This window comes from Indicator indicator, chromosome 22, assembly GCF_027791375.1.
Source record: "Indicator indicator isolate 239-I01 chromosome 22, UM_Iind_1.1, whole genome shotgun sequence".
Taxonomy (NCBI): Eukaryota; Metazoa; Chordata; class Aves; order Piciformes; family Indicatoridae; genus Indicator; species Indicator indicator.
Window position 1 is genome coordinate 6145982 of NC_072031.1, and position 26202 is coordinate 6172183.

Genomic DNA, 26202 nt, shown 5'->3' on the forward strand with positions numbered 1-26202 from the left:
TGCTCTAAGGTCTCCCTGGAGCCTTCTCACCTCCAGGCTGAAGAGTCCCACCTCTCTTAGGCTGTTCTCATAGCAGAGGTGCTCCAGCCCTGGGATCATTGTTGAGGCCTCCTTTGGAGCCATTCTAAACAACACAAACCCACATACTTGTGTCTTCCTGTCTAAGATGGAGTGTCCCTGTAGGTTTGATGTACTCTTTGTACCCTTCTCTTGTCTCCCAGGACCAGCTGGCAGCAGACATGTACAGCTTTGTGTCCAAAGAAGGGGACTATGCCAGGTGTTTTGTCATGGTGAGTATTTGTTCAGTGTGATTTTGATTGCAGCACCTTGTGTGTACTAGAGACTCGATTCTCAGAGACCACATCTTGTGTGCTAAACCTTCTAGTCTTGTATTGTGTGCTCACCAGGAGCTAATGCTCTTTTTGTTTTTAAAATGTGGCTTCTGTTCTCAGTTATTAGAAGCACAAGCAGATTACCATAGAAAAGCATTAGCAGTCATAGAAAAGGTCCTCCCTGAAATTCAAGCCCATCAAGGTAAAGTAACCTGTGCTCTGGCTGATGCTTCTCCTTGCCTGTGCCACCTCTGCACAATGTTCTCCTCCTTTATCTCAATTCTCTTGCATGCAGACTTATTTAATGAAGGCCATTTTGATCTACTTAACAATTTTACCTTCCCAAGCATAATTCCATCTCTGTGTTCTCTGGAGTTCTCCAGCCATAGTTTAACACACTAATAAAATGGTCAGGATCTGTCTGATACCCAAGAGACTGAAGGAAGGATTTTTTTTTTTTCCTCTGTGTTTGCCCTTCTCCATGTGACCTTTGTTGATTCATTCCTGGGGTTTTTAGGCCAATAAAAGTTTTATTGTGATTTAGGAACTTTGTAGAGTCCTTGCTTCTTGATTTATCACTAGATGATGATCAGAAGAATTCCTTTTATTCTTTGGAGCTTGACTTTTCCTTCTTGGAATCTTTTTTGCCCAGTGTACCCACTGCTGGCTGAAGGAGTGTTCAGATCATTGTGTTGAGTATCAGCAGCTGTAAAAGCAAGTCCTGCAGCTTCAGGTCTTCCCCATGCTATAAACTTCCTGTTCTCAGGGGGAGTTGAGGTCTGTCCCTAATGGATTAGTGTGAAGATGCACCATGGGCTTGAAATTCTTCTCCCAAACACTACCCACACTCTCTCTTAGTCTGCTCACTGCTTTGAGCAAGAGGTAGGCTGAGGAAAATGTGTTCTAAGCTGAGCAAGGCTCAAGTGTCTTCAGTTGTGGACCAGGTGCCAGTTGTCAAAGAGGAACCATTTAAAGATACAACTATGAGCATCTTGCTGGAAGATGAGAGAGGATATCTCATGGGAGAGGAGGTAGCACCAAGAGAGGTGCTTGCACACCACCAGAGCTGCTTTGTGGCTCTGTGGAAGGTTCTCTTTCTGGATGAGACTGCTTGAAATGTATTTGTTGTTGCTTAGCTGCTTTGTAGAAGCTCTTCATACAGAACCAGGGAATTATTTGGGTTGGAAAAGCCTTTCAAGAGCATCCAGTCCAGCCATTCTTTAACTCTGCCAAGGCTAGTGCTGAAACATGGCCCTCATGACAAATGCCTCAGAAAAGATTTGCCTTCCTGGAAGGTGGGCTTGGAGCCATGGGGCCCAAGTGGTTCACTGGCCAAGACCAAAGTGTGAAGCACTTCAGATGTCTCTGTAGCTGTGGGGTAATTAGCCTGGCTTGGAACAAGGACTCGAATTTCTTTGCCTAATGTTTGCTCTCACCTGCCAGCCTGGGGATAATGACCTGCCTCTGGTGGTGTGTTAATGAAGGAGAGGAATCCTAGAGTCATTCAGGTTGGGAAAGACCCTTGAGATCATCAGGTCCAAACATTAACCCTACTCCACCAAGTTCAGGTTCAAGGAGCCAAAGGTTTAGGAGGGGTAGTGTGGTTTTGTAACCAGAGTAAACAAGGCCTTGCAGAAGCACTTTGTGTCTTCAGAGGCCTCTCAAAGTCTTCATCTCTCTTGGACCCTTTCCTCCTGAAAGAATAATGCATCTGTACTAACAATAACCTTTTACATCTGCATCCTTTCAGCTAATCCAACAGAAATGGGTGAAAAGAACCCACAACCAAACAGAAAAAACCCATAAATTGTTAGGAAACCAGAAATTCAAACTCAATTTGGAGCAACTTGGGCCAGATTGGACTTTCAAAGTTAAGCAGCAATTGAGAAACAGAACTGAAAACCTGAGCAAGTGTCAGTGGTGGGCTGCTAAGACTTTGGGGCTGTTAACATTCTTATGGAAGTTGCTGATTCCTTAAATCAGCAACAAACTTAATGTTAAAGCTCAGGTTTTATGCACTTCAGACACAACTAAAGCTGAGCTCAGCCCAGGCCATGCAATGTGCACAATATTTTTCTCCAAGATTCTTGCAAGCTGAAGCTTTTTGGTATCTTGTCAAATCAGAATAAATGAAGCTAGTGCCACACTGGTGACACTTGTGCTGAGGCATGGTGGGGCAGACATTTGGAGTTACACAAAGGCTTTGTTCATGGCATTCCACCCAGAAAGATGCAGAAGTATTTGTTCTTGAACCCCCAGCATTTCTCTTTCCTCATGACCCGAGGGCCTTTACCAATCAAGGGCTGTCAAACTCCTCCTCTGTGCTGAAAGTTTCTCTGCTGTACTGGAGGCTTTCTTCTCTTCTTGTCTGGGACAGAATTCAAGGGGTTGGTAGCTATTTGCTCAGTGTTTTGATACTCTCCAACCAGACAAATGGACTGAAAAGCCAGCTTTTGGGACTCCACTGGAAGAGCATCTCAAGCGCAGTGGGCGTGAAATTGCAGTTCCCATTGAAGCCTGTGTGATGATGCTTTTGGAAACAGGGATGAGAGAGGAGGTAGGTAACACCACAGCCCAGCCTCTGAGGGACAGCAGGCAAAGAGCTCAAAGCCCTGGGCTGCTGTCTGTACTTAATAACAAGTTGCTTAAATAATTTTGATCATCAGTGTAGATGAGAAATCTTTTGCAGCAGAAAAAAACTGGAGTGAGAAATTAAGGATGGGCCAAGAGGGAGAGGGAACTAAAAGCTTATCAGAGGGCAGGAACACATTACAGCCAGATGGGTCCTAACAGTATAAGGTGAAGCCAAGAAGGCCAGTGCTCTCCTGGGTGGCATGAAGAAGAGAGTGACCAGTAGGTCAAGGGAGGTTGTCCTCCCCATCTGCTCTGCCCCAGTGAGGCCACATCCAGAGTCCTGGGCTCCCTAGTCCAAAAAGGACAGGGACTACTGGAGGGAGTCCAGTGGAGGCTCTGAAGATTCTGAGGGTCCTGGAGCATGTCTGTGAGGGGGAAAGGCTGAGAGCCCTGGGGCTGGTGAGCCTGGAGAAGAGCAGCCCCACAGGGGACCCGATCAATGCTCAGCAAGAGATAAAGGCTGAGGAGCAAGAGGCTGGGGCCAGACTCTTGTCAGTGGTGCCCAGGGACAGGACAAGGGGCAACAGGCACAAACTGGAACCCAGGAGGTTCCATCTCAGCAGGAGAAGGAACTTGGGTGTGAGGGTGCTGGAGGCCTGGAGCAGGCTGCCCAGAGAGGTTGTGGACTCCTTGTCTGGAGAGCTCCCAAACCCAGCTGGCCACTGTGTTCCTGGGCAAGCTGCTGTGGGTGCCCCTGCTTGAGCAGGGAAGCTGGATTGGGTGATCTCCAGAGGTCCCTTCCAACCCCACCATGCTGGGATTCTGTGGAACTGTTTTGAAAGAGTAAAAGTTGTACTTCTTCATGTACTAAGATGGTGCTGCCAGGCAAATGCATTTGATGTTTGTTTTGCGTAGGGCTTGTTCAGAATTGCTGCTGGAGCTTCCAAGTTAAAAAAGCTGAAAGCTGCCTTGGACTGTTCCACTTCCCAGCTGGATGAATTTTACTCTGATCCCCACGCTGTTGCAGGTATTGAGAACACAACCAGGTGATAAAGCACAGGTCTGTGCTGGTCATTTCACCATTGACTTGCTGCTGTGTAAGGTGCAGGTCTGTGCAGGGGAGCAATGAATGAACACAAACTGCTTCCCTGCAGAGCTTTCCCAGGTACTAACAGGGAGCAGCAGAGGGTGTACATGCTCCTCACACCTGGTGTGCTCATGTCTGCTTGGCAGTCAGGTTTCAAATTCAGGTGATCATACTCATCCAGGTGTATTTCTTCCCATGAGAAGTGTGAACATTCTCAAGGGAGGTTAGAGCCCTCTGGGGGTGTTTAGTAAGGCCTTGGTTCTGAAGACAGGAGTCCTGGTCTGACAGGACACCTTTCTCTCACAGCAGTTCCTGGAAGCCCTTTACTTAGGTGGTGAGCAGCAGTACTGGGGAAGTGTCAGGGTCTTGCCACTGTTCCTCTGAAACTCGGGTCCTGTTGCACAGCTAAAATTGCAAATCTGAGGATAGAGTTTGGAGTGAAGAGAATGCTGAGGGGACTGGAACATCTGTCTGAGGAGTTAGAGCTGGGGCTGTTTAGTCTGAGAAAGAGCAGCCTGAGAGGAGATCTTATTGATGTTTACAAACATCTGAAGGGTGGGAGACAAGAAGAGGGGACCAGGCTCTTTTCAGTGGTGTCCTGTGACAGGACAAGGGGGAGTGGGCACAAACTGTAATCCAGGAGGTTCCACCTCAGCATGAGGAGAAAATTCTTTGGTGGGAGGGTACCCAGAGAGGTTGTGGAGTGTCCTTCTCTGGAGGCTTTCAAGACCCATGTGGATATGTTTCTGTGTGCCCTGCTTTAGCAGGGAGGTTGGACTTGGGTGATTTTCATAGGTGCCTTCCAACCCCTCCCATTCTGTGATTCTCTGCCTGAGGGCCTTGACTGAGAAGCCTCTGTCTGCTTTGTTCTGCATTGCAGGTGCCTTGAAATCCTATTTGCGAGAGCTGCCAGAACCTTTGATGACCTACAGCCTGTATGAGGAGTGGACACAGGCTGCAAAGTAAGCAAACCAAACACACTGACACAGGAAAGCTTCCTGCAGACATTGACCAAGTTTGGCTCCTCATGGAAGAAGCCAAAAGAACAGGCCAAGCTCAGACAGGTCTTCTCATTTCTGCTCTACCCAGGTCAATGTTTTCTGTAACAGATTCTTTTCAGGTTTGTGGTTTAATACTAACTGCACAAATCTGTGATGAAAAAAAACTATTCTGTGTTTAAAAAAGGGCTGCCTCAGACTGTTGGCTGCACAATGTTGATGCTGCACAATAATGATGCTTAGCACTTTTGCTGCAGGTAGCTACTTCAGGGCCTGGATTCACAAGTTACTTAATTACTGAATACAACACAGCTGAAAATAAAATGTAATGGAATGGCTTTGTTTCATTTCAGTATTCAGGACCAGGATAAGAAGCTACAAGAGCTGTGGAGAATTTGTAACAGATTACCTAAGCATTATCATGCTAATTTCAGGTGTGTGGGGACGCTGGTATCAGGAAGAAATTCTTTCCAGTGAGGGTGGGGAGACACAGGAACAGTTGGCCCAGGGAGGTTGTGGATGCCTCCTTCCTGGAGATGTTCAAGGCCAGGCTGAATGAGGCCCTGAGCAACCTGGGCTGGTGGGAGGTGTCCCTGCCCTTGGCAGGGGCTTGTAACTGGATGATCCTTGAGGTCCCTTCCAACCCAAACCATTCTATGAATCTCTGAATGTTGGACTTGCATCACAGGGGCTGTGCTGCTGGGCTGCTGCACTTCAAAGCTGATTAACCAAAACTCTAATCCAGAGGGATGTTTCTTGGCCAAATGTATTTGGGTTTATAAAAGGATCTCCTGTTTATCAATTAGCTGCTGTGTGCTGGTGGACTTTCAATCAACTTAATCCACTGTGGGCTGTAATAAACTAGTGATGCATAGAACCCTGCTGCTTAAGGGTCATGCTGTTGGCAGCAGGAACTGACTTTTCACCAGCTGTGCTCTCCAGGCTGTTTGCCAGCCTTAGAAGTCACCAGGCTGTATCTTATAGGTCTGATTTTTTTCCTTTTGGTTTTGCCTTTTGGGTCTGAATCAGAACAAAACCAACTCTGATGACTCCTAGAAGCATGAAAGTTCCATTACAGGATTGGGAATTGAATTTTTTTTTTTTTCTGAAGATACAATAGCTCTGTAGTTCCATTTTGCAAAAGTGGGGCTTTTCCTACTTCTTTTGGAGTTTTTTCCTACTTCTTTTGGCTTTTTTTCTGCTTCTTTTCTACCCAGTTCAACTCTTACCATGTATGAGTAGACACTTAGTGGCCAGCTACCAAGCAAGCAGGCTGTTGGTCATATTTCTGTTTTGTTGGGAGCTCTCTTTAGGAATTCTTGAATTTTACGTAGTTGCTTTCAGCAAGGAATGTTCTTAGTTCCTGCTCTTTAATTCTCTGTTTCCTGTTTGTAGGTATCTAATCAAATTTCTAGCAAAGCTTGCCCAGAACAGCGACGTTAACAAAATGACGCCCAGCAACGTCGCCATAGTCTTGGGCCCCAACTTGCTGTGGGCAAAGAATGAAGGGTGAGTTGATTTAGGAAAGCCACAAACAGAACTTCTTTGAAGCTCTGCATGAGGGTCAGCAGGGCAAGAGAGGGGATTCTGCCCCTTTGCTCTGCTGAGGCCCCATCTGGAATACTGCGTCCAGTTCTGGTGTCCCCAGTGTAAGAAGGACACAGAGCTGCTGGAGTGAGTCCAGAGGAGGCCACAAGGATAATCCAAGGGCTGGAGCATCTCTGCTGTGAGGATAGGCTGAGGGGGCTGGGGTTGTTCATCTTGGAGAAGAGAAGACTCCAGGGGGACCTTCATCTGCCTTCCAATAGCTGAAGGAATCCTATAGGCAGGCTGCAGAGGGACTTTTCATGAGGGTTGTCCAGAGACAGGACAAGGGGGAATGGCTTGAAGCTGACAGAGAGCAGGGTTAGACTGGATCTGAGGAAGAAGTTCTTCAGTATGAGGGTGGTGAGACTCTGGAATAGGTGGGACTCTGGGATAGGAGGTTGTGGTGCCTCCTCCCTGGGGTGTTCAAGTCCAAGTTGGACGAGGCCTTGAGCAACTGAGTCTAGTTGAGCGGCGTCCATGCCCGTATTGGGGAGGTTAGAGCAGATGATCTCTCAGGTTCCTTCCAACCTGAGCCATTCTAGGATTCTCTGAAGCTGCAGAATTTCTTGTCAGTTTATTTTACTCACAGCCTAAACAGTATTTTATTTTCCTAAACCCCCAGTGCTTCAAATGTTCTCTCAACCTGTGCCTCCAGATCTTTTTAGGCTGTGTCCTTTTTAGGAGTGTTTTCAAGTGCTGTGAATGGTACTGAAGAGTGTGGATTCCATCAGAGTTACTCTTTAGGTGCTACTTAGGGGTCTTGATACATCTTGCTTAGCATAATTTGTCGTTTGGGTAATTTTTATTAATGACTATTAATATTTTCTTACCATGATAGAACTATATACAGTGTTCTGCACCTGTCCTCTGCAGGTCCCTTGCTGAAATGGCAGCAGCAACTTCAGTCCATGTGGTAGCAGTTATTGAGCCAATCATTCAGCATGCAGACTGGTTCTTCCCTGGAGGTAAATTCTGGACACAGTGGAAAGGATTTTGTATGATGATACCAAACTGGGAGGGCTGGCTGACACCTTGCCAGGCTGTGCTGGCATTCAGTGGGACCTGGCCAGGCTGGAGAGTTGGAGGGGAGGAACACCATGAAGTTCAGAAAGGGCAAGTGTAGGGTCTGCCCCTGGGGAAGAACAACCCCCTGCACCAGGACAGCTGAGGGGTGACCTGCTGGGAAGCAGCTCTGCAGAGAAGGACCTGGAAGTGCTGGTGGACAACCGAACCAGTAATGTGCCCTCATCACCAAGCAGGCCAATGGTGTCCTGGGTGGCATGAAGAAGAATGTGACCAGCAGGTCAAGGGAGGTTCTCTTCCCCCTGTACTCTGCCCTAGTGAGGCCACATCTGGAACCCTGGGTCTAGGTCTGGGTTTCCCCAGTTCCACAGAGACAGGGAACTACTGCAGAGAGTCCAGTGGAGGCTACAAAGGTGCTGAGGGGCCTGGAGCATCTCTGTGAGGGGGAAAGGCTGAGAGCCCTGGAGATGTTGTGCTAGAGAAGAGCAGCCTGAGAGGGGATCTGATCAATGCTCAGCAAGAGCTGAAGACTAGGGGGCACAAGGATGGAGCAAGGCTCTTGTCAGTGGTGCCCAGTGACAGGACAAGGGGCAACAGGCACAGATTGGAACCTCACTCAGTGAGGTTCCAAATGCTGGAGCCATGGGGCAGGCTGCCCAGAAAGGTTGTGGAGTTTCCTTCTCTGGAGAGATTCCAACCCCACCTGGCCATTGTGATCCTGGGCAAGCTGCTGTGTGTGCCCTGCTTGAGCAGGGGGGTTGGACTGAATGATCCCCAGAGGTCCCTTCCAACCCCACCATGCTGGGATAACCCCCTGCAGCTAAACCTCCATGTGTCTCTGATGCATTCTGTCCCTCTGTCTTTCAGATCAGGATTTCAATGTGTCTGGGGCATTTGTTGCAATTCCTGCTGTCAATTCTAACCACTTGTCACACACTGGGAACGAGTTCGAGTCTGGGACACTGGAACGGAAGAGACCTGTGAGCATGACTGTGATGGAAGGGGACCTGCTGAAGAAGGACAGGTATGGTTTATCTCAGCTTGGGTTTCAGTTCTGAGCACACTCCTGAGGACTGGAGTGCTGAGGAGGCTGTGGTCAGACACTTGTTGGTCTCAGGAGGAGAGCTTTTTGTAAACACTCTAGGTAACAGTAGTGATTTATTTCCCCCCCCTCCACGCTGTTGAAGCCTGAGTGAGGTTCCAAAGGTAACCTGCTGATGCTTGCTTCCAGTTGGCCTCTCTGCATTACCAAACCCAAGCAGATAATTGCTACTTCCTCTTAGAGATTTGGGGGGGGGGGGGGTCTAAAAGCCACTGCAACAGAAGTGTTTGTGTAGCATCTCTCAGTCTCTAACTCCTGATATCCCATGGCTTCTCTTCCAAAGCCCATAAGCTGAGATGGTGCTACCTGGTGCCTTCATGGTCAGCCTGCTGAGCTGCTGATGGTACAGTATACCCCTCAAACAGTAGAGTGCTAAACACATCAGCCCCAAACGTGCTGTTCTCCCACATAACCTGTAGTGTGACATCCATTTCTCACTCATGCCATGAATATTCCAGTGATGTGCTCTTCTGTTGTTAGCTCTTCATGCAAGCATTCAGTTGTGCCCTGAGTGTTAGCTCTGGTTAGCCACCTGCAGGTGTCTCAGCACTTGCAGAGGAAGAAGAAAAGGAGCTCAGGTGTCATTGTCTTTAGCACAGCAGGAAGAAAATTAAATTCTAGGCTGAATGTGCTGTCTGCATTATGAAAGCTGGTAGAATTTTAGTCTGCTGATCCATAGTTGGCATAGAATGGGTTGGGTTGGAAGGGATCTTAAAGACCATCTACTTACAACCCACTTGCTCTGCTGGGTTGAAGGTTGGACTAGATGATCTTGAAGGTCTCTTCCAACCAGTACTCTGTAGTTACACCATGGGCAGGAACACCTCCTACTAGACCAGCTTGCTCAAGACCTCATCTGACCTGGCTCTGAACACCTCCAGGCTTGGAGCCTCCACAGCTCTGGGCAGTGAGAGAATCACAGAATGTTAGGGGTTGGAAGGGACCTCCAGAGACCATCGAGGCCAACCCTTCAACACAAATCATAGCACACAGCCAGTGTGATTTTGGTCTGTCTTGAAATCTGTACTGCAGCTTTAGTGTGTGATAGGAACAAAATTCCTGTGGCCACATCTCTTGGTTGGGCAGGAAAGGCAACGTCTACGTTTACATCTGGAATGATTGGGTGGTTTGACCTCATTGTCATCCATGTCTGTCTCCAGGGGTAACTGAGCAGTTTGTTCACTTACCTCTAGCTTCCCCCCTCTGTGTGGACAAGGCCAGTAATGTTGCATGTCTTTAACATCAGTGGTGTTTGATGCAGAAAGTTGGAGCTTTCCACGTTGCTGCTTTGCATGTCGAGGCCCAGGGGTGGCCTCTGTCTCTGTGGGTGATAACGTCCACTTGTCCTGTTGCTTTGGTGACCTGCTGTCGGCTGCTGTGGTGTGTTTACTCTCTCTTCTTTCTGTAGCTTTGGTGTGAAGGTTCTGGACTTCCAGGGGAACCCTCGGAGATGTGGCACTATAAATAGAAAGCACACATCCCCAGCCTTCCAGCCACCACTGCCACCCACCGAGGCTGCCGCGCCGCCCCAGCCCGCGGCCGAGCAGCACACGCCGGCTGCTGGGGCTGACACAAGCCCAGTGGGTGCTGGTGTGGCTCTCTCTGCTGCCACAGCAGAGCAGTTACAGAGTCAAGGAAATGAGGACATCAGGTAAGAGGCTTGGCTTCTGCTGGCACGGCCTTGGCAGGCTGCTTCAGCAGCAAACTGATGGGTCAAGTGACCTGCTTCACAAGGCACCTCTGCTCCCTGCAGGGCACCTCGTGAAGCCTTTTCAGGAGTGGGCAGCTCTGCAGGAGCTTTCTCCAGGCCTACTGTCCCAGAATTAATCTCTTAAAATAACACACCCTGGTCTGTGTGTTCCAGAGTTGATCTCTTCAAATAGCAGACCCTGGTCTGTGTGTTCCAGAGTTGATCTCCTCAAATAACAGACCCTAGTCTCTGTGTTCCAGAGCTGATCTCCTCAAATAACAGACCCTGGTCTGTATGTTCCAGAGTTGATCTCCTCAAATAACAGACCCTGGTCTGTATGTTCCAGAGTTGATCTCCTCAAATAACAGACCCTGGTCTGTGTGTTCCAGATCTGATCTCCTAAAATAACAGACCCTGGTCTGTGTGTTCCAGAGTTGATCTCCTCATATAACAGACCCTGGTCTGTGTGTTCCAGAGTTGATCTCTTCAAATAGCAGACCCTGGTCTGTGTGTTCCAGATCTGATCTCTTCAAATAGCAGACCCTGGTCTGTGTGTTCCAGAGTTGATCTCCTCATATAACAGACCCTGGTCTGTGTGTTCCAGAGTTGATCTCCTCATATAACAGACCCTGGTCTGTGTGTTCCAGAGTTGATCTCTTCAAATAGCAGACCCTGGTCTGTGTGTTCCAGAGTTGATCTCCTCATATAACAGACCCTGGTCTGTGTGTTCCAGAGTTGATCTCTTCAAATAGCAGACCCTGGTCTGTGTGTTCCAGAGTTGATCTCCTCAAATAACAGACCCTGGTCTGCGTGTTCCAGAGTTGATCTCCTCAAATAAGAGAATTCTTGGGGGAAAAAATGATGATAAAAAAAATATCAAACCAGACACCACTTCTGTTACCCATCTAGACCTTTCCAAGGCATCTGCACCATCAGTTTGCTGCTGAATGTGCAAAACTACCAGTTGCAATACTAGATACCTGTTGGTCTTGTTTATTGTTGTTTGTATCTGTTACCTGGATCTGTCTTTTGGGGTTGTTTGTGTTAGTGAGGATCAGGCTTGTTTGCCAGCAAACTGGAAGGCAATTTATCATCCTTCAATATTGGTTCTTTTAGGACAAGGGTCTGTCTATACAGGCTTTTTTGAAACTGTACCATCATGTCCCCAGCATCAGTAGAGATGGACCCCAAGTCTAACTGCAGCAGCCTTGACTCTTCCTTTTGTGTGTGGTTGAAAGCAGCACTTTGCTTTCAATGTCTGTGGTCTGAGACACAGAACAAACCACACTCAAAAGGCCTCCAGTGCTTCTCTGAGGCATTTGAGGGTCACTTTATAGCACAGCTCCTAATGTAAGCCCCAAGGGTTGCAGCTGATCTGGGAAAGGCACTTTAGAGCCAGCTTCTAACCTAGGGGTTTTACTTTGCAGCACCTCAAAGTCTAAGGACACCACATCTGCAGCTACTCCTCCACCCGTGAGAAACGGCGGGCACGTGGGCACTGTCCAGAACCAGGCCACAGGCAGCACTAACCAGCTGGCAGTTAACCAGCCACAGAATGCAGCAGGGCCCAGTCCCCATTCCATGAGGAGAGGTCTGGGTTTGTGTTTTCATTTCCTTTTCAAGCCTCTGTACGCTGCAGAAATGCCTCCTGAGATACCTTATCAGCATCACTTCTATTGCAGACGAGGGTTTCATTCAGTTGCACTTCACTAAGCCCCAGCTAAAGACATCTTTGGACTTCTGGATTCTTCCATGAGTGCTGGCAGCAGTGATTTATGAACCCCTGCACTCGTTGCTGTGGCTTCCTCTTGATAGCACTTTTGTTTGATAATAGAATCACAGAATGGGTTGGGTTGGAAGGGACCTTTCAAGCTCATCCAGTCCAACCCTCTGCAGTCAGCAGGGAGGGACGTCCCCAGCTAGAGCAGAGCCTCAACCAACCTGACCTGCAGTGGTTCCAGGGATGTGGCATCTCCCACCTCTGTCTGTCCCCTAGTGCTGTAGGTCCCTTTTAAGCACTGCAAGGCCACCAGAAGGTCTCCCTGGAGCCTTCTCTCCAGGCTGAACAACCCCAACTCTCTCAGCCTGGCCTCACAGCTATACCATTTTATTCTGATAATGTTCTTGAGTATTTTTTGGTGCTGCTCACTTCTTTCTTACAGGAGTTTGATTTCACAGTACACAGCCATGAAATCTCCCCTCTTCTCTCCATAGCCATGAAGAAGCCTGCACCAGCCCCTCCCAAGCCAGCCAACCCCCCACCAGGGCAGCCAGGAAGCCAAAGTTCTGCCCCAGCTGCTCAGCCACCCTCTGTCTCTCCAAAACCACCTGCTAGAAGTTCTTCTCCTCCTGCTCAGCATCCAAACCAAGGAGCAGCCCAGACCTCCTCTTCCCAGGTTTCTGCACCTCGGAGATACTCCAGCAGCCTGTCCCCAATCCAAGCTCCCAGCCACCCACCACCACAGCCCCCAGCACAGGCTACTCCTCCACTGCAGCCCAAAGCAGGCAGTCAGACCTCTCCTGCTGCTGCAGCCAGCAGCGAGCACGGACCAGAGCAGCCCTGTTACACTCCTCCTCAGACTCCAACACCACCTGATACACCCCCTCTAGGAAAACACACCACCAGCTCCCCAGCACCACAGCCAGCTGCTCAAGAAAGCTCCCAGTCTCACTCCCCACCTCAGACTGGTACCCTGCCACGGCCACGGCCGGTACCAAAGCCCAGAAACAGACCCAGTGTTCCTCCTCCTCCTCATCCTCCTCCCTCTCAGCTGGCTGGAGATGCTATTAGTGCAAACCCCACGCAAACAGCTTCCAAAATAGTAACAGGTGAGTGGATTTCTCCTATCCCCCATCTGCTCAGAGAGTGGAAATGAAGACAGTGGTGCCTGTAGCTGGAAATGAAATGGAGGGGGGTGGATGGGCAGACTGAAGAGCACAAACACTCCAAATTGCTCATTCCCAGGGGAAATGCCCACCCACCTGTTCTGTGCAGGAGGGTTTGGGGCACTTCCTCAGTGAAGGTTTTCATTCCTGAGGCAAAAGGGTTTGGGGGAGGAGTGTAGGTTAGCTTGCTTGGGTTTTATCCTGCTTTGGAAGCAAACCAGTAGTGTAGCAACTGTCTCTCTGGAGCTCTCTCCAGGCTGACTCTATTATCTTAGACATCTCTTGGCAAAAAGCAGGTATTTGGAGGAGGGAGAAGCTGTAGCCAAGGGTGTTGGTGAATTGCAGCACACAGAGAAGGAAATGGCAGAAGTGGTCACTGCTAGGTGTTTTGATAGACAAGATCCTGAGCAGTGAGTGGTTTAACCTTATGAGAACCAAGTCTTCTGATGTGCTTTAAACTGGACATCCAGGAGCTGAAGATTCACATAGACTAAGCTGTGTCTTAGGTCAGTTTCTGGTTAGGAGTTTCTGTTTTAAATGGAAATAGAAATGTAAATTTCTTTTTCTGTTCTGAGCCATTGGTGAAGAGAAACTTTCTGTCTTCTCCCAGGAGCTTCATGCAGCTCCCAGCCACTGGGTTGGTAGGGATAATGTTAATTTAAGTCTTTTAGGGGGGAGGGGAAAACCCCAACTGCTGAGGACAGTCAAAACAGGCAGATGTTGCAATGCTCTCCTGCTGAGTCTCTGCTTATGTAAGGAAGAGAGAATGACTGTAGGGCACTAATGCTTTTAAATCTACTTCATGGTGGTTAAAACTTCCCAGTGATGCTGCAGCTTCTCTAGAGTAAGACTAATGTGTTGGAATGCAAAGTGTTCAATTCTGTTGCCTAACAGCTTTACCCCCTGGTGCCTTCACAGGTGGGGATGGTTACTGCGAATAAGGTTTGTACTTACCAGCCCCATGCCATGTTCAGCTCCAATGCTCCTCCTGCACAGCACTGTTGTATCTGTAGCTTTATTTTGTATGTGTGCTTTGGATGACGTGCTCCTCTTTGGTCAGCTCTGTGTTACCTCATTCCTACATAGCAGCCTGTGTGTCCGAGATGAGAAGGCCTCTGCTGCTTCATTTCGGTTTTCCTGTGAACATGAAGTTATCCCTTAAATGGTAAAAATGATCATCATAGAATCTACAATGGCTCAGGTTGGAAGGGACCTCAGAGATCATCTACTCCAACCCCCCTACCATAGGCAGGGGTACCTCTCAGCTAGGCTTGGTTGCTCAAGGCCTCATCCAACTTGGCCCCAGGGAGGATGCATCCACAACCTCCCTGGGCAGCCTATTCCAGCGTCCTACCACCCTTGTAGTGGAGAACTTCTTCCTCAGATCCAGTCTAACCCTGCTCTCCTTCAGCTTCAAACCATTCCCCCTTGTCCTGTCTCTAGTCTTCCTCATGAAAAGTCCCTCTGCAGCCTTCCTGTAGGACCCCTTCAGGTATTGGAAGGCAGCTCTAAGGTCCCCCTGGTGTCTTCTCCAAGCTGAACAATCGCAGTTCCCTCAGCCTGTCCTCATAGCAGAGGTGCTCCAGAGGAGCCCTTGGATCATCTTTGTGGCCTCCTCTGGGCTGGCTCCAGCAGCTCTGTGTCCTTGTGATCATTAAGTTACACTTCACACAGAGTCACCACAGCTGCTAGCCCACAAGGCAGGTGTGAAGCAGTGTCCTGTTTACAACAGGTTGTGCTCTCCTCAGTGCAGGCAAATGGGGACACTGGTGAGGATTTCCTGCAGCTCAGGGTTTCATTGTTGCATTTCACTCAGGCTTTTACTTGAGGATTTCAGTTATTTTTATCTACTTGGAATTTATTTGGCAAAAGACAAGTTGGACTGACTAAAGCCCTCTGCAGCAAGCACCCAGCAGCATCCACGCCCTGTTTGCATCTGCATCCTGTCAGCTCCAGCCTCACTAACGGCACTAGGCTGTTTAATCAGCTGTTAATAACCTCATTCTCCATAGCTTAGAGGTGCTGCCTGCTTCAAGTAACAACTGCATGGCAGACTGGAAAGGCTGAGGCTTCAAGATGTGATCATTCCCAGGAGAGAGACACTGAGATGAGGATCAATTCGACTGAGATTAGGATTGGGTGGAGAAGTCAAGATGGAAGTAGATTGATTTTATTTCTAACTGCATAAAGCAGCAGTAAATGAGCTGCTGAAACAACTCCAGGTAGCTTTGCTTTACAAAGTATCAGACTCTTCCTCGTGGTACTTTCTTGTCAGTCTCTTTGACAGGGGCAGTTTGGAACTAAACTGAATTCAGAAATTAGGAGGGGTCTGCACCTCGGCAGCACTGAGCAAGACGTTCAGCAGGGAACTGCTGCTGAGTCAAACTTCACTCAACTTCATTGTCCCTGCTGGCTGCAGGGAGGTTGGACTAGGTGACCTCTAGAGGTCCCTTCCAACCTTCCAACCCAGCACACTCCATGGTTCATTCTATGGTTCTATGATTCCCACTGGTTTCTCATATTTGTTCTAATTTTTGGCATTTTTCTGGTTCTGAGGGGTTTTACTGAGGGCAGACAAGCAGGGGGTGTGGTACCCCAGTGGAAGTGGGAGAATGTTTGCCTTCTAAATGATACCCAGCTGGTGTGCAAGGAGCTGCTGCGTTAGTGGGGGAGTTTGTTACACAGGGGAGGGATTGGAATGGACTGGAAATGACAGCAGAGTGCTGCCTCCTCTTCAGCTAGTTACAGGCAGAACAGAAGGACACAACTCCTGTAGGTCAATGTGAAAAAAAAAAAAAAACAGTGACATGAAACAGTTTTAACAGCTGGAGAATTTTAACATCATTCCTTTCAAATGCAGACAGTGCTGAATCCACCCCGTAGGATGTGTACAGTAAACAGTGTGAAAGCTGCCAGGCAGGAAAACCAGTGAAGGAGAGCTGCTGGTGAAGGGTTCTCCAGCAAAACTGAGAGAGGAACCTGCAATATCAAGTAGGATTTGTAACAAAAAAAAAAAAAAAAAAAAAAAAAAAAGAAACAGCAAGACCCCTTGGGGAGCAGCTGAAGTGCTGGCCAGGCTTACCAGCACTCCCAGTGCAGGGTCAGCCACCCTTTGCAGATGGGTCTGGGTTTGAGAGGCTTTGTGTTTGTTCTGAATTAACACCACTGCCTGCCCCATGAGAGTGTCTGCTCTAACCCTGACACGTGCTCACATAAGCACTTAGGACTGGCTTAGCTAATTCACATGTCAAGGGTTTCATCCTGCCTGGGTTTAATTTTAACCTCCCAGTAGTGGAGGAATAATGAAAGCCAAAATTAATTCCCCAACCAGCTTGATAACAGCACAAGAATTCTTCCTTGTTTCCAGGATGCTGTTGAATTCCTTTTGTCCATGTCCTGGGCTTTAGAGATGCCTCAGATCCTAGTGATGACATTAAAGTAATAAAAGCCTAGAGAAGAATATTCTAATCAAGAATTTTGTTAAATAATCTAGATGTTTGACCTGCATTCAGTAGGAACTGTATTGGCAAGTTGAATGGTAAGGAAAAGGCACCTGATTGGCCAAAACTCGTTGCTAATTCTGAATCAATGTGTGTGCTTGATGGCCACTACTAACCTGTCACAGTAACACTGCTTGCTTGCATCATCCTTAGCCTGGCATGCAACAAGAATGGCTGCTGGATGCTCTCCCATTAACCTACTAAAGTGTCAGAGACTAGAATGTGTCAAGCTGTTCGTGTTCTGGCCAGTTTCACCTTGTACTTCTTCCACATACAGAAAAGCCCATCTAGAAATGCCTGGTTTGCACAGAGGCTTGGTTTGTATCTGGTGTATCTGGTGGAGCTGTTTGTCCTCTCCTGTGTCACCTCACACTTCCAGTGACCTCCTTTTCTGATTCATTCCTTGATGGGCAAGAGTCACAGAAAGGTTTGGGTTGGAAGAGACCTTAAAGATCATCCAGTTCCAACTCCCATGCCATGAGCAGGACACCTCCTACTAGAGCAAGTTGCTAAAGGCCCCAACCAACCTGGCTTTGAGTGTTGCCAGGCTTGAAGCCTCCACAGCTTCTCTGGCCAGCCTGTTCCAGTGCCTCACCACCCTCCTGGGGAAGAATTTCTCCCTAATGTCCAATCTCAATCCAGCTTCTCCCAATTTGAAGCCATTGCCTCCTGTCCTGACACTCACTTTGTCAGAAGTCCCTCTCCAGCTCTTGTGGAGCTCCCTTCAGATGCCTTTTCCCACACTGTGTCAGAGTGACATTTGAGGTACTCCCTTCCCTGGGCAGGCAGTTAGACCTCCTCGCTGAGCTCCCACCTTGCAAAGGCAGCTCTGAAGGGGGCTGGAGTCATCAGACCCAGGAGCAGTGCATCCTGCTGCAGGGCACAGCAGGGAGAGCTTCTGTGTCTGCACCTGAAGTTGAAGCACACCCCTCTTGAACTGTGCTTCAGATGCAACTTCAAAGGTAGCAGTGTCAGGTTGAGGGTGAGCACAGCGCCTCTGCTACGTGGCTCCTCTTCTGGGGTCAAGCTCAGCATGGAACATTTGGAGTAAGAGAAAAATGCAAGAGGAACTTGGCAAGACTGACAGTTTTGGTTTGGTCTTTATGGGATATTGCTTCTGTTAACAAGAGTGAAAATGGCTTAATCTAGAGATTAAACCAACTGACCTGAGAAGCACTGCAGTTTTCATCTCCTGAAGAAACAGCAGAAACAGCTCCTGAAAAAAACAGGGGCTGGTCTCCTCTTCCTAATATCAGGTGGTAGAAGGAGATGAAATGGCCTGAAGCTGTGCCAGGGGAGGGTTAGGTTGGACATTAAGAAAAATTTCTTTGCTGCAAAAGTGGTCAGGCACTGGAACAGGCTGCCCAGGGAGGTGGTGGAGTCCCCATCCCTGAAGGTGTTCAAGAAATGTGTGGCCATGGCACTTGGGGACATGGTTTAATGGCCATGGTGGTCTTAGGTTAGTGGTTGAACTCAATCTTGGAGGTCTCCTCCAACCCAAACAGTTCTATGATTCTAACAGTGGGGATAAAGGAGAGCTGCTGCTGTTAGGAAACTTGGGTTTATGGACTAGGTGTGAGGCTAAGTGAAAAGAGTTGGGTGTGAAGTAGTCCCAGGAATGATTTCTTCATTGCTGTCAGAGGTCTGTTGGACAGGCATCCCCTTTGAGGTGTCACAGGGCATTGGGCATAACCCAGTAACCAGGCTATGGCTTTGGAAATGAGAGGGCTGGGGAGAGAAACCCATTGAAAAGCTTCCCCAGATGATGGTGTTTAAGAATCACAGACTGGTTTGAATGGGAAGGAACCTTAAAGGTCAGCAGGGACATCTTCAGCTAGAGCAGGTTGCTCAGAGCCCCGACCCACCTGGCCTGCCCCTGGATGTTTCCAGGCCTGGGGCATCTCCCATTGCCAGGGCAGACAGCACTGATGGGTTGTCCTGTACCTTCTGCCTGACTCCATTTACCACTGGGATGCTGCCTCAGCACAATGTGGTGCTCCCCAAGACTCTGCTACAAGCCTGGGGACAACTTGTGTAGTTCACAGCTGCCAAGAAACCAGTCCTGGAGTCATGTGTTGGGGAAAGTGAGGCCAACACTTGATCAGTGTTAGGCCATCAGAGAATGGACTGAGTTCCAGCTACTTTATCAACACTGAAGGGTAAGGCTGGCAGAGGGAGAGGTAGGGTAGGCTCCCCTCAGCCTTCAGTTCCTTCTCTACTTTTCCCTCTTCCCATGCCATGGAGCTCAGAAACTTAGACTTGAACATTTGTGAAGTCACTTCTTCGCTAAATTGAAGACTTAATGGTTGAGATAGGAGTCAGAGTCTTGACAGGATGCCCACCTGTGCCAGCTATTTTGAACATCAAAGCATTTCTTTGTTTCCTCATAGGTTGAAGGGCTATCATTATTTGCTATTTGGCAATCTGGATTGCAGGAGGTGATGCTGTGGCATTTCCAAAACACCAAATTCATCTTTTCGGTTACTTTTTTTGGACCTCTTACAGATATTTCTGATCTTCAGGGCAGTCAGCCACCAGAAATAAAACATTTTGAGCTCCTTGTACACCTTGACTGCCCAGATCTGGCAAAGAACATGATGTGTTGTGTTACACCCAGGAAAGGGGTTTAGTTCACATGGGATTTAGAGCATTTCTTGGGACAGTGTCTCCTTTTGACACCATCCACATTCCTCTTGCTTCTGAAAGTCCTAGATGGTGGTGACCTGGCTGGTGATTTGAGGTGCCACACTTTGTTGTTCAGTGATTATTGTGTTTTGATGTGAAAGCCTGGAGAGGAATCTGAGACTAAACCTTAACTTGCTATCTGCCATTCTTCAGCAAGAAATGTCTTCTGGTAACGTCCAGGACTAAAGCAGAGGTCTGTAGGAGAAGCACCTCTACAGCTTGAGTCTGGCTCAGCCTTTCTGTGTCCAGGTGCACAGAGGGGAGCCAGCCCTCTGTTCTGAACACCTTTGTTGATCTTTCCTCTCTCTTTTCTTCCTAAGGAAGCCCACCACAAACACACTAGAGAGTGATGTCAGTGTCCAGCCTGCTAACCTTGCTGTTCCATTTTGTGTGCAGACTCTAATTCCAGTATTCAAGAACCACTTCCAAACCCTTCTTCAGAGCTTCCTGCAGAGACAGCGAGCAAAGAGCTGCACAACCACCTCACACTTGACCTGGACAATGACACAGAAAGCACTGCTCTGTAGTGGAAACTCTCCAACCTGGGACAGGTTCCTCTCCTGGTGGGAAAACCAACAGAGCTAGCAGTGAATAGCTTCTTTTGATGATCTGGCAGAAGGGTAAAGAAGTGGGACCTGTGCCTCACGGGGAGAACGGTTGAAGCTGTTCAGAAGAAGCTGAATGATCTGTGTCTCAACAATGGTTTCCAAAACCTTGGCTGGAAGGAATCAGTCACTGCAGAAACTTGCATAGGAAGTGTAATTGCTGCTGCTACAGCTGGTGTGAGCAGGAGTCCCTACAGGATAAGGAGCAGAACATAGCTGTTTAAAGTGCATGTATCATGGAGATAACCTTTGTAATGGCACGGTTAGACCTTTTCTGTCTAGTTCTTAGCGGTTACAAGGAGGTGCCCTGCAAGAGACATTCCCTCACTGATTTGCTGCAGATATCTTTCGAGAACATGAACCAAAAAAACATAAATGCCTGAGTGCTGGTGTGGTGACTGCTGGTTCTCAGTCACCCTGCTGAAACTGTGGATGGATCTAGTGCCTTGAAGGACTGTCAGCTGTAGAAGGAACCCTACTGTATCTTTAATCATTTCAGTGCTACTTAACCATCAGTACCCAATACTTAGAGTTATTTGTATTAACCAAGCCTGCTTTTCTTTATGTGAAACTTGCAGCTGTTTCAGGATGAAGCTGTGGGAGTAGAGGGGGGGAGGGGGGATGGTGTTGTGCTTGTATTGCAGACGGTTGAGTTTTGAAGGACCTTTGAAGAACTGTTTGGATTCGTCAGCTGGGTGAACATTTATAAAATTAAAGATTGTCTTTTGTCAACTTAAGGCATCTTTTATTGCATTTGTGAGTGGTGCTGCTTCCAGCAGGCACCCTGGAGGGGGCACAGCTGTGCCCTGGGCCCGTGGCTCACTCACTGCTCAGCTCATTCTTCTACAGACGGTTAATGGAAGAATTCTGGGGGTGAAGATGCTAAAGAGAAGTGAGTCCAGCTGCAAAAGGGACACTGGATGCAGCCTGTGTCATGCAAACAAATGAGAGGGAACAGGCCACACAGTCTCTGCAATGAGAGGAAAGTAGTTAATTCAGGAAACATGCATGTAACTAGTTGTGTTAATTTACTTAACCTGTAAAGTCCTTAATCATAGAATCAGAATTAGGCTGCAAGAGGCCTTTAGGATCAAGTCCAACCCTTACCCCAGCACTGCCAGGTCACCACCATGGCCCTCAGCACCATATCTCCAGGCTTTGAAACCCTTCCAGGGATGGGGACTCCACCACTGCCCTGGGCAGCCTGGGCCAGGCCTTAACAACCCTTAGGGGGAAGAAATTGTTCCTTGTGTCCAACCTAAACCTGCCCTGGGGCACCTTGAAACTGCTTCCTCTTGTCCTGCCAAGACACATCGCACTTGGTGACAGGATCTATTGTAGTTACTACCTTCCTAGTCTGAAATCCCAGTGGCTGCCCAGTTGTTTCCTGTTCAGACATCTCCTAGCAGGGACAGTGACCTCTGTCAGTGGGTGTAGTCCCGCTTTCCTCTGTCACTACAGCAAGCACTTGTAACAAACTTCTAACTCAAAATTCAAGGTTAGGAGCCCCAGAATGTAGTTCTGTGACTAAATTGGATGGGTACCTGAGTCCAAGACAACTTGTGAAGGACTTAAATAAATCCTCAGGAAATCTTCTGGAGTGGAACACTCTTCAGCATGACACAAGTAGTCAACAGTCTCTGGTGAGATCAACAGCTCAGGTCCTAGAGTGTGCAGACTCTCATCCATGTCCTCACTGTCATCCTTGGTAACAAACAGCACATTTCAGTGTGGTTATAATCAGAGCAGGGGGCTGGACACAAAGTGAAGGTTACCCAAAGCAGGGCTGGATTTCCTCCCCAGTCCACCAACCACCTGATCTAGGAGAGCCCAGCAATGGGAAGAGGCAGTGTGTCAGCCACTTTCACCTGACTTGAAGCTATGTTGGAGCAGTTGATTAATCAAATAACCCTGCACCAAATAACCCTGCAGAGGTCTAGAAAGAAACCTGGACTAAACTAATGAGGTTTTGTGATGCTTTAACACTGCTTCTGGAAGCTGCCCAGGTGTCTGTGCTTGTGAACGCTGCTGGCAGGACAGGGGTGGCTGCCTGCCTGCTTTGTGGTTTGGGGAGTAAACGAAGGAAATTGCTTAGTTAGTGAAGCTTACCTCAAAACTCTGAATGCAGGCTGCCACTTGGGGTAGGAGGGCAAGGCACTCTGCCACCACCTCTGCTGTGGACTCTGCTGGTGGGGAGCCCTGTGGCCATGTCACAGCAGCTGTCGCTGTCGCCATGTACCAGTCTGGGCACAGCCTGGTGGGGATGTTGTGTGCCACCACTAGAACTTTAATATCCTGGAGTAAAGCACTGTGTGGAAAGAGAGGGAATTCTATCCTGAAGTACATCAGGGAGTTCTTAAGCAGGAAGCTGTGGTCTGCACTCCTAGAGCTGTGCTGGAGGATTATGTGGACACAGCATGGTGACCCCTCCTGCCCCAGCCAGCAGAAATCTTTTCCAATCATTCCCCAGGGCACTGTACAGGGGTCTGGTGGGGTGTGAGGATGAGAAACAAGCAGGAGAGCAGCAGGGATCTAGCAAACAAATGCAGGGGTAGCTTGCTCTGATCGGAGCTCATTAGCAAGGAAGAGAATGATCAGCTTCCATGAACCTGGATGTCAGGGAATCCATCCACGGCCCTACAGAGACACTTGGGATAAGGAAGAGATCAGAACTGGCTGAATTCTATGGGACTGGTGTCAAAATGACAAGTAGGAGACTGGAAGGCACTGACTAAGGCTCAGAAGAGAGTTTCTGGAATTCCAGCATGAGCATATCCAGGTGGTTACAAAGCAGGCTCCAGAAATCCTACAGCTGATCCCTAAGAAAGGAACTGTCCTGGTTTCTAAAGCCTATGAAGGCTGTGGGCAGTGGAAGTCTTTGTGTCTGGGACTCCAGTGCAGAGGGCTGGGCTGGGCTGGGAAGTGCTGCCTGCCTCCAGAAAAGATAGGTCATGAATGGTCATCTAGTGCTCCTCTGAGGGCAACAGGTGTCCAACAGGAGAATGCAAGGTTGCCATAACTGTGGCTGATGTTCAGCATAGCCTTAGGGACATATTTTACCATCCGTTAGAATTTCATTCCACCCAAGGTGATGTGAAACTTACCTGTGGCCTTGATTCTGGAGAGAGGCTAAATCTTGGATGATGAGATGGATGGTGCTGCTGCAGGACTGCAGAGGAGAGGGCAGAGTTTGCACACAGCTGCATATTGCAAAATATTTTCTGTATATTAAACTAATTCTTCAGCTGCCCTGCCTGGGCTTTCCTTTGGGTCTCAGGCACTGAGGCCAGTGCATGCTGATCCCATCATGTCTGTCACAATCATGTTCTGGGGCACTTGTCTGAAGCTCCTGAACCCACCACAGCATTATCCAGGTCTTTAAATCTATGGAGGGAGCAAGAGACCTGGAATGGTTTAGGTTGGAAGGGACCTCCAAAGGTCATCCAGTCCAACCCCCCTGCAGCCACCATGGACAGCAGGATGCTCAGAGCCTTCTCAAGCCTCATCTTGAAGATCCCCAGGGATGGGGCCTCAACCACCTCCCTGGGCAACCTGTTGCAGTGTTCCAGCACCCTCATGGTGCAGAACTTGTTCCTCACAGCAAATCTAAATCTGCTGTTCCTTCATTTCAAACCACTGCCCTTCATCCTGTTACTGCAGGCCTTTGCAAACAGTCCCTCGGCAGCCTTCTTGTAGCCCCCTTCAGGTGCTGGAAAGCTGCTCTAAGATCTGCCTGGAGCCTTCTCTTCTCCAGGCTGAACACCCCCAGCTCCCTCAGCCTGTCCTCATAGCCTCTGATCATCCTTGTGGCCTCTGGACACACTCCAGCAGGTCCATGTCCTTCCTCCATTGAGGGCTCTAGACATAGACTGGTTTGGGTTGGAAGGGACCGTTAAAGGTCACCTAGTCCTGCAGGGACATTTTTTAACTAAATAGTTTTATGTTTGTAGTCAAAAGCCAAATTTCTACCAAAAGGAATCAAGGTTACTTGATCCTTCCAGTAAATTTATGGAACTTACCTCTACTAGGTGAAAAATACAGCTGGGATAGAGAAGCAGCAGACCTGAGATGTCTTCTCCTGAATGGTCTTCTAAGATGTTTTCAAACAGTTCTCTGTAATAACCTTGTTTCAAAAGAAAAACTGGCAGTTTGTCAACCAGTTTGTTGTGATGGAGCCAGCCAGCCAGCATTGGGTGCTCTGTTCTGTGCTCTCTGCACAGAAATCAGACAGACTTCAGAGGAAGCATGAAAGCATTGCTGCTGTGGGGGTCTCTTGATGTAGCACCAACACTGTTCCTGCTGGCTCCTGAAATGCACCAAAACCTGCACATTTCCAGTTTAAAATTCCCTTTAGTGTTTGTTTACTCTGAACATCTTCACACTGCTTACGTTGTTGTTGTAGGTTACGGCATCTGAAGGCCCCAAGTGTGGAGCACTTCAGAAAGTCTTGCCTGTGGAATCCTGGCTGGCACCAGCTGATACTGGGTGGTTAAAAAGCAAAGGAACTGACCTGAGGTATCTCATCCATCAGAGAAAGCACTAGGAAGAAATCTGAGACGCTGAGGGTGGGGTGAACCTGGCCCAGTTTGCCCAGAGAGGTGGGAGATGCCCCATCCCTGGAACTATTGCAGGTCAGGTTGCTTGGGGCTGTGAGCAACGTGCTCTAGTTGCAGCTGACCCTGCTGACTGCAGAGGGGTTGGACTCGATGAGCTTGGAAGGGCCCTTCCCATGCAAACCAGGCTGTGACTCTGTGATTCTTTTAGCTGTCTGAGACACTCATACCTGGATCTGTCCAAAAAATGTGTGGACATGGCACTTCAAAACATGGTTTAATAGCCATGGTGGTGGTTGGGCTTGATGACCTTAGAGATCTTTTCCACCTGAAACAGTTCCGTGATTCTACAAATCAGTATCAGACCTTTAAAGTCAAGACTCTTTGAGGGTTTCTCATAGTTGAATAGGAAGGATTCCCATGTGACAATTCTCTTTGTATAGAATCACAGAATCAGTTAGGTTGGGGAAATGGTTTAACAAAGGAGGATTTTCTCATTTTCTGGGCTACTACAAGGCTCATATCACAGAGTCACAGAATGGTAGGGGTTGGAAGGGACCCCTGGAGATCATCCAGTCCAGCCCCACCACTGCCCATCATTACTCCTTGCACAAGCAGTGCCCCGAGGTTTTGTAGGTGCTCTGCTCCAATGTTTGACGCACTCAAGGCCAGAAAAACACAAAAGGTGCGGACAGAAAGTGGGCTCCGGGTGGCCCAGCGTAGGGAACCCGTGGCCGCGGCAGTTCCCACTCCAAACCGACTCCTGCCCACGCCCCGACCTGCGGTGCTCGGCCTGTCCTCTCCGGACCAGCCACCCACCTGCCACCGCCGCAACCGACACCGCCTCACCCAGCCGGGCAACTACCAGCAGTCTGTGGAGCGGGAACCGGTTCTGCGGGGAGGGAAGGAGAGGAAAGCAGAGGCCGGGCTCGCCCCGCCTGGCCCCCGGCGGACAGCCCAGCCCGAGCCCGAGCCCCAGCCCCAGCCCCAGCCCCAGCCCCGGCCCCGGCCCCGGCCCCGGCGCCGCCGCCGCTTCCCCACCGGCCTCAGTTGCCGCTGCCGCACAGCCAGCAGGGTTTGCCGCTCCGGTGCCGCGGGCTCCGGGGTGCGCGGCCGGCTCGGCCCCAGAGCCTGCTCCGACATGGCGGCCGCGGGGCCCGGAGCCCGTGAGGGGCCTGGAGTCCGTGAGAGGCCCGCGGAGCCCCCTGAGCACCCGCGCACGGCCCCAGGCCTCTGGCAGCCCCCACACCCCCAGCCCCCCACACCCCCAGCCCCCACACACCTCCAGTTCCAAACCCCCCAGCCCCACACACACCCAGCCCCCACACCCCTAGCGCCACACAGCACAGGCAGGGAGCAGCTCTCGCTCTTTAATGAGTTTTATCTGCGCTACACAAAGCCCCAGGGGCCAGGGGCCGGCTGGGTCTCATCTCAGCCCAACCCAGCACCCCTGGCACAGGGCGTTAGGGGAAGCGTGGTTCTTGGCCCCGGCCCAGGGGAAAAGCCCAGCGTGGTGCGGGTGGAAGGGACCTCTGGAGTCCAAGCCCTCTGCTAAAGCAGGGGCACCCACAGCAGTTTAC

The 26202-nt window shown here is 49.3% G+C and overlaps 2 protein-coding genes across 2 annotated transcripts in view; one reads left to right on the forward strand and one right to left on the reverse strand.

Moving 5' to 3' along the window:
• ARHGAP17 (Rho GTPase activating protein 17) overlaps positions 1 to 20672 on the forward strand; it is a 56231-nt gene extending 35559 nt beyond the window's left edge. The window contains exons 9-21 of the mRNA XM_054391292.1: positions 222 to 290; positions 453 to 534; positions 2762 to 2889; positions 3822 to 3933; positions 4874 to 4955; positions 5345 to 5425; positions 6387 to 6500; positions 7452 to 7543; positions 8469 to 8625; positions 10112 to 10354; positions 11821 to 11984; positions 12608 to 13222; positions 19861 to 20672. Of these exons, the coding sequence (XP_054247267.1) occupies positions 222 to 290; positions 453 to 534; positions 2762 to 2889; positions 3822 to 3933; positions 4874 to 4955; positions 5345 to 5425; positions 6387 to 6500; positions 7452 to 7543; positions 8469 to 8625; positions 10112 to 10354; positions 11821 to 11984; positions 12608 to 13222; positions 19861 to 19991 (2070 nt within the window). The 3' untranslated portion in view covers positions 19992 to 20672. The remainder of the gene's footprint in view (positions 1 to 221; positions 291 to 452; positions 535 to 2761; positions 2890 to 3821; positions 3934 to 4873; positions 4956 to 5344; positions 5426 to 6386; positions 6501 to 7451; positions 7544 to 8468; positions 8626 to 10111; positions 10355 to 11820; positions 11985 to 12607; positions 13223 to 19860) is intronic.
• Positions 20673 to 21001: 329 nt separating this feature from the next.
• TEX47 (testis expressed 47) lies at positions 21002 to 25765 on the reverse strand. The gene is made up of 7 exons (XM_054391293.1): positions 25664 to 25765; positions 25285 to 25514; positions 24089 to 24281; positions 23174 to 23238; positions 22179 to 22404; positions 21614 to 21773; positions 21002 to 21039 (listed from the first exon to the last, which is right to left on the reverse strand). Exons 1-7 carry the CDS (start codon positions 25763 to 25765, stop codon positions 21002 to 21004), a joined length of 1014 nt encoding a protein of 337 aa, XP_054247268.1.
• Between the last annotated feature and the right edge of the window lie 437 nt (positions 25766 to 26202).

Coding starts and splice junctions, on each gene's coding strand:
- TEX47 (XM_054391293.1), bottom strand. CDS start 25,765: ATGTCGGAGCAGGCTCTGGGGCCGAGCCGGCCGCGCACCCCGGAGCCC. Junction 22,405..23,173: donor CTCCAGAATCAAGGCCACAG/GTAAGTTTCACA, acceptor GATGTACTTCAG/GATAGAATTCCCTCTCTTTC. Junction 21,774..22,178: donor CCTGCATTCAGAGTTTTGAG/GTAAGCTTCACT, acceptor TTTGTTACCAAG/GATGACAGTGAGGACATGGA.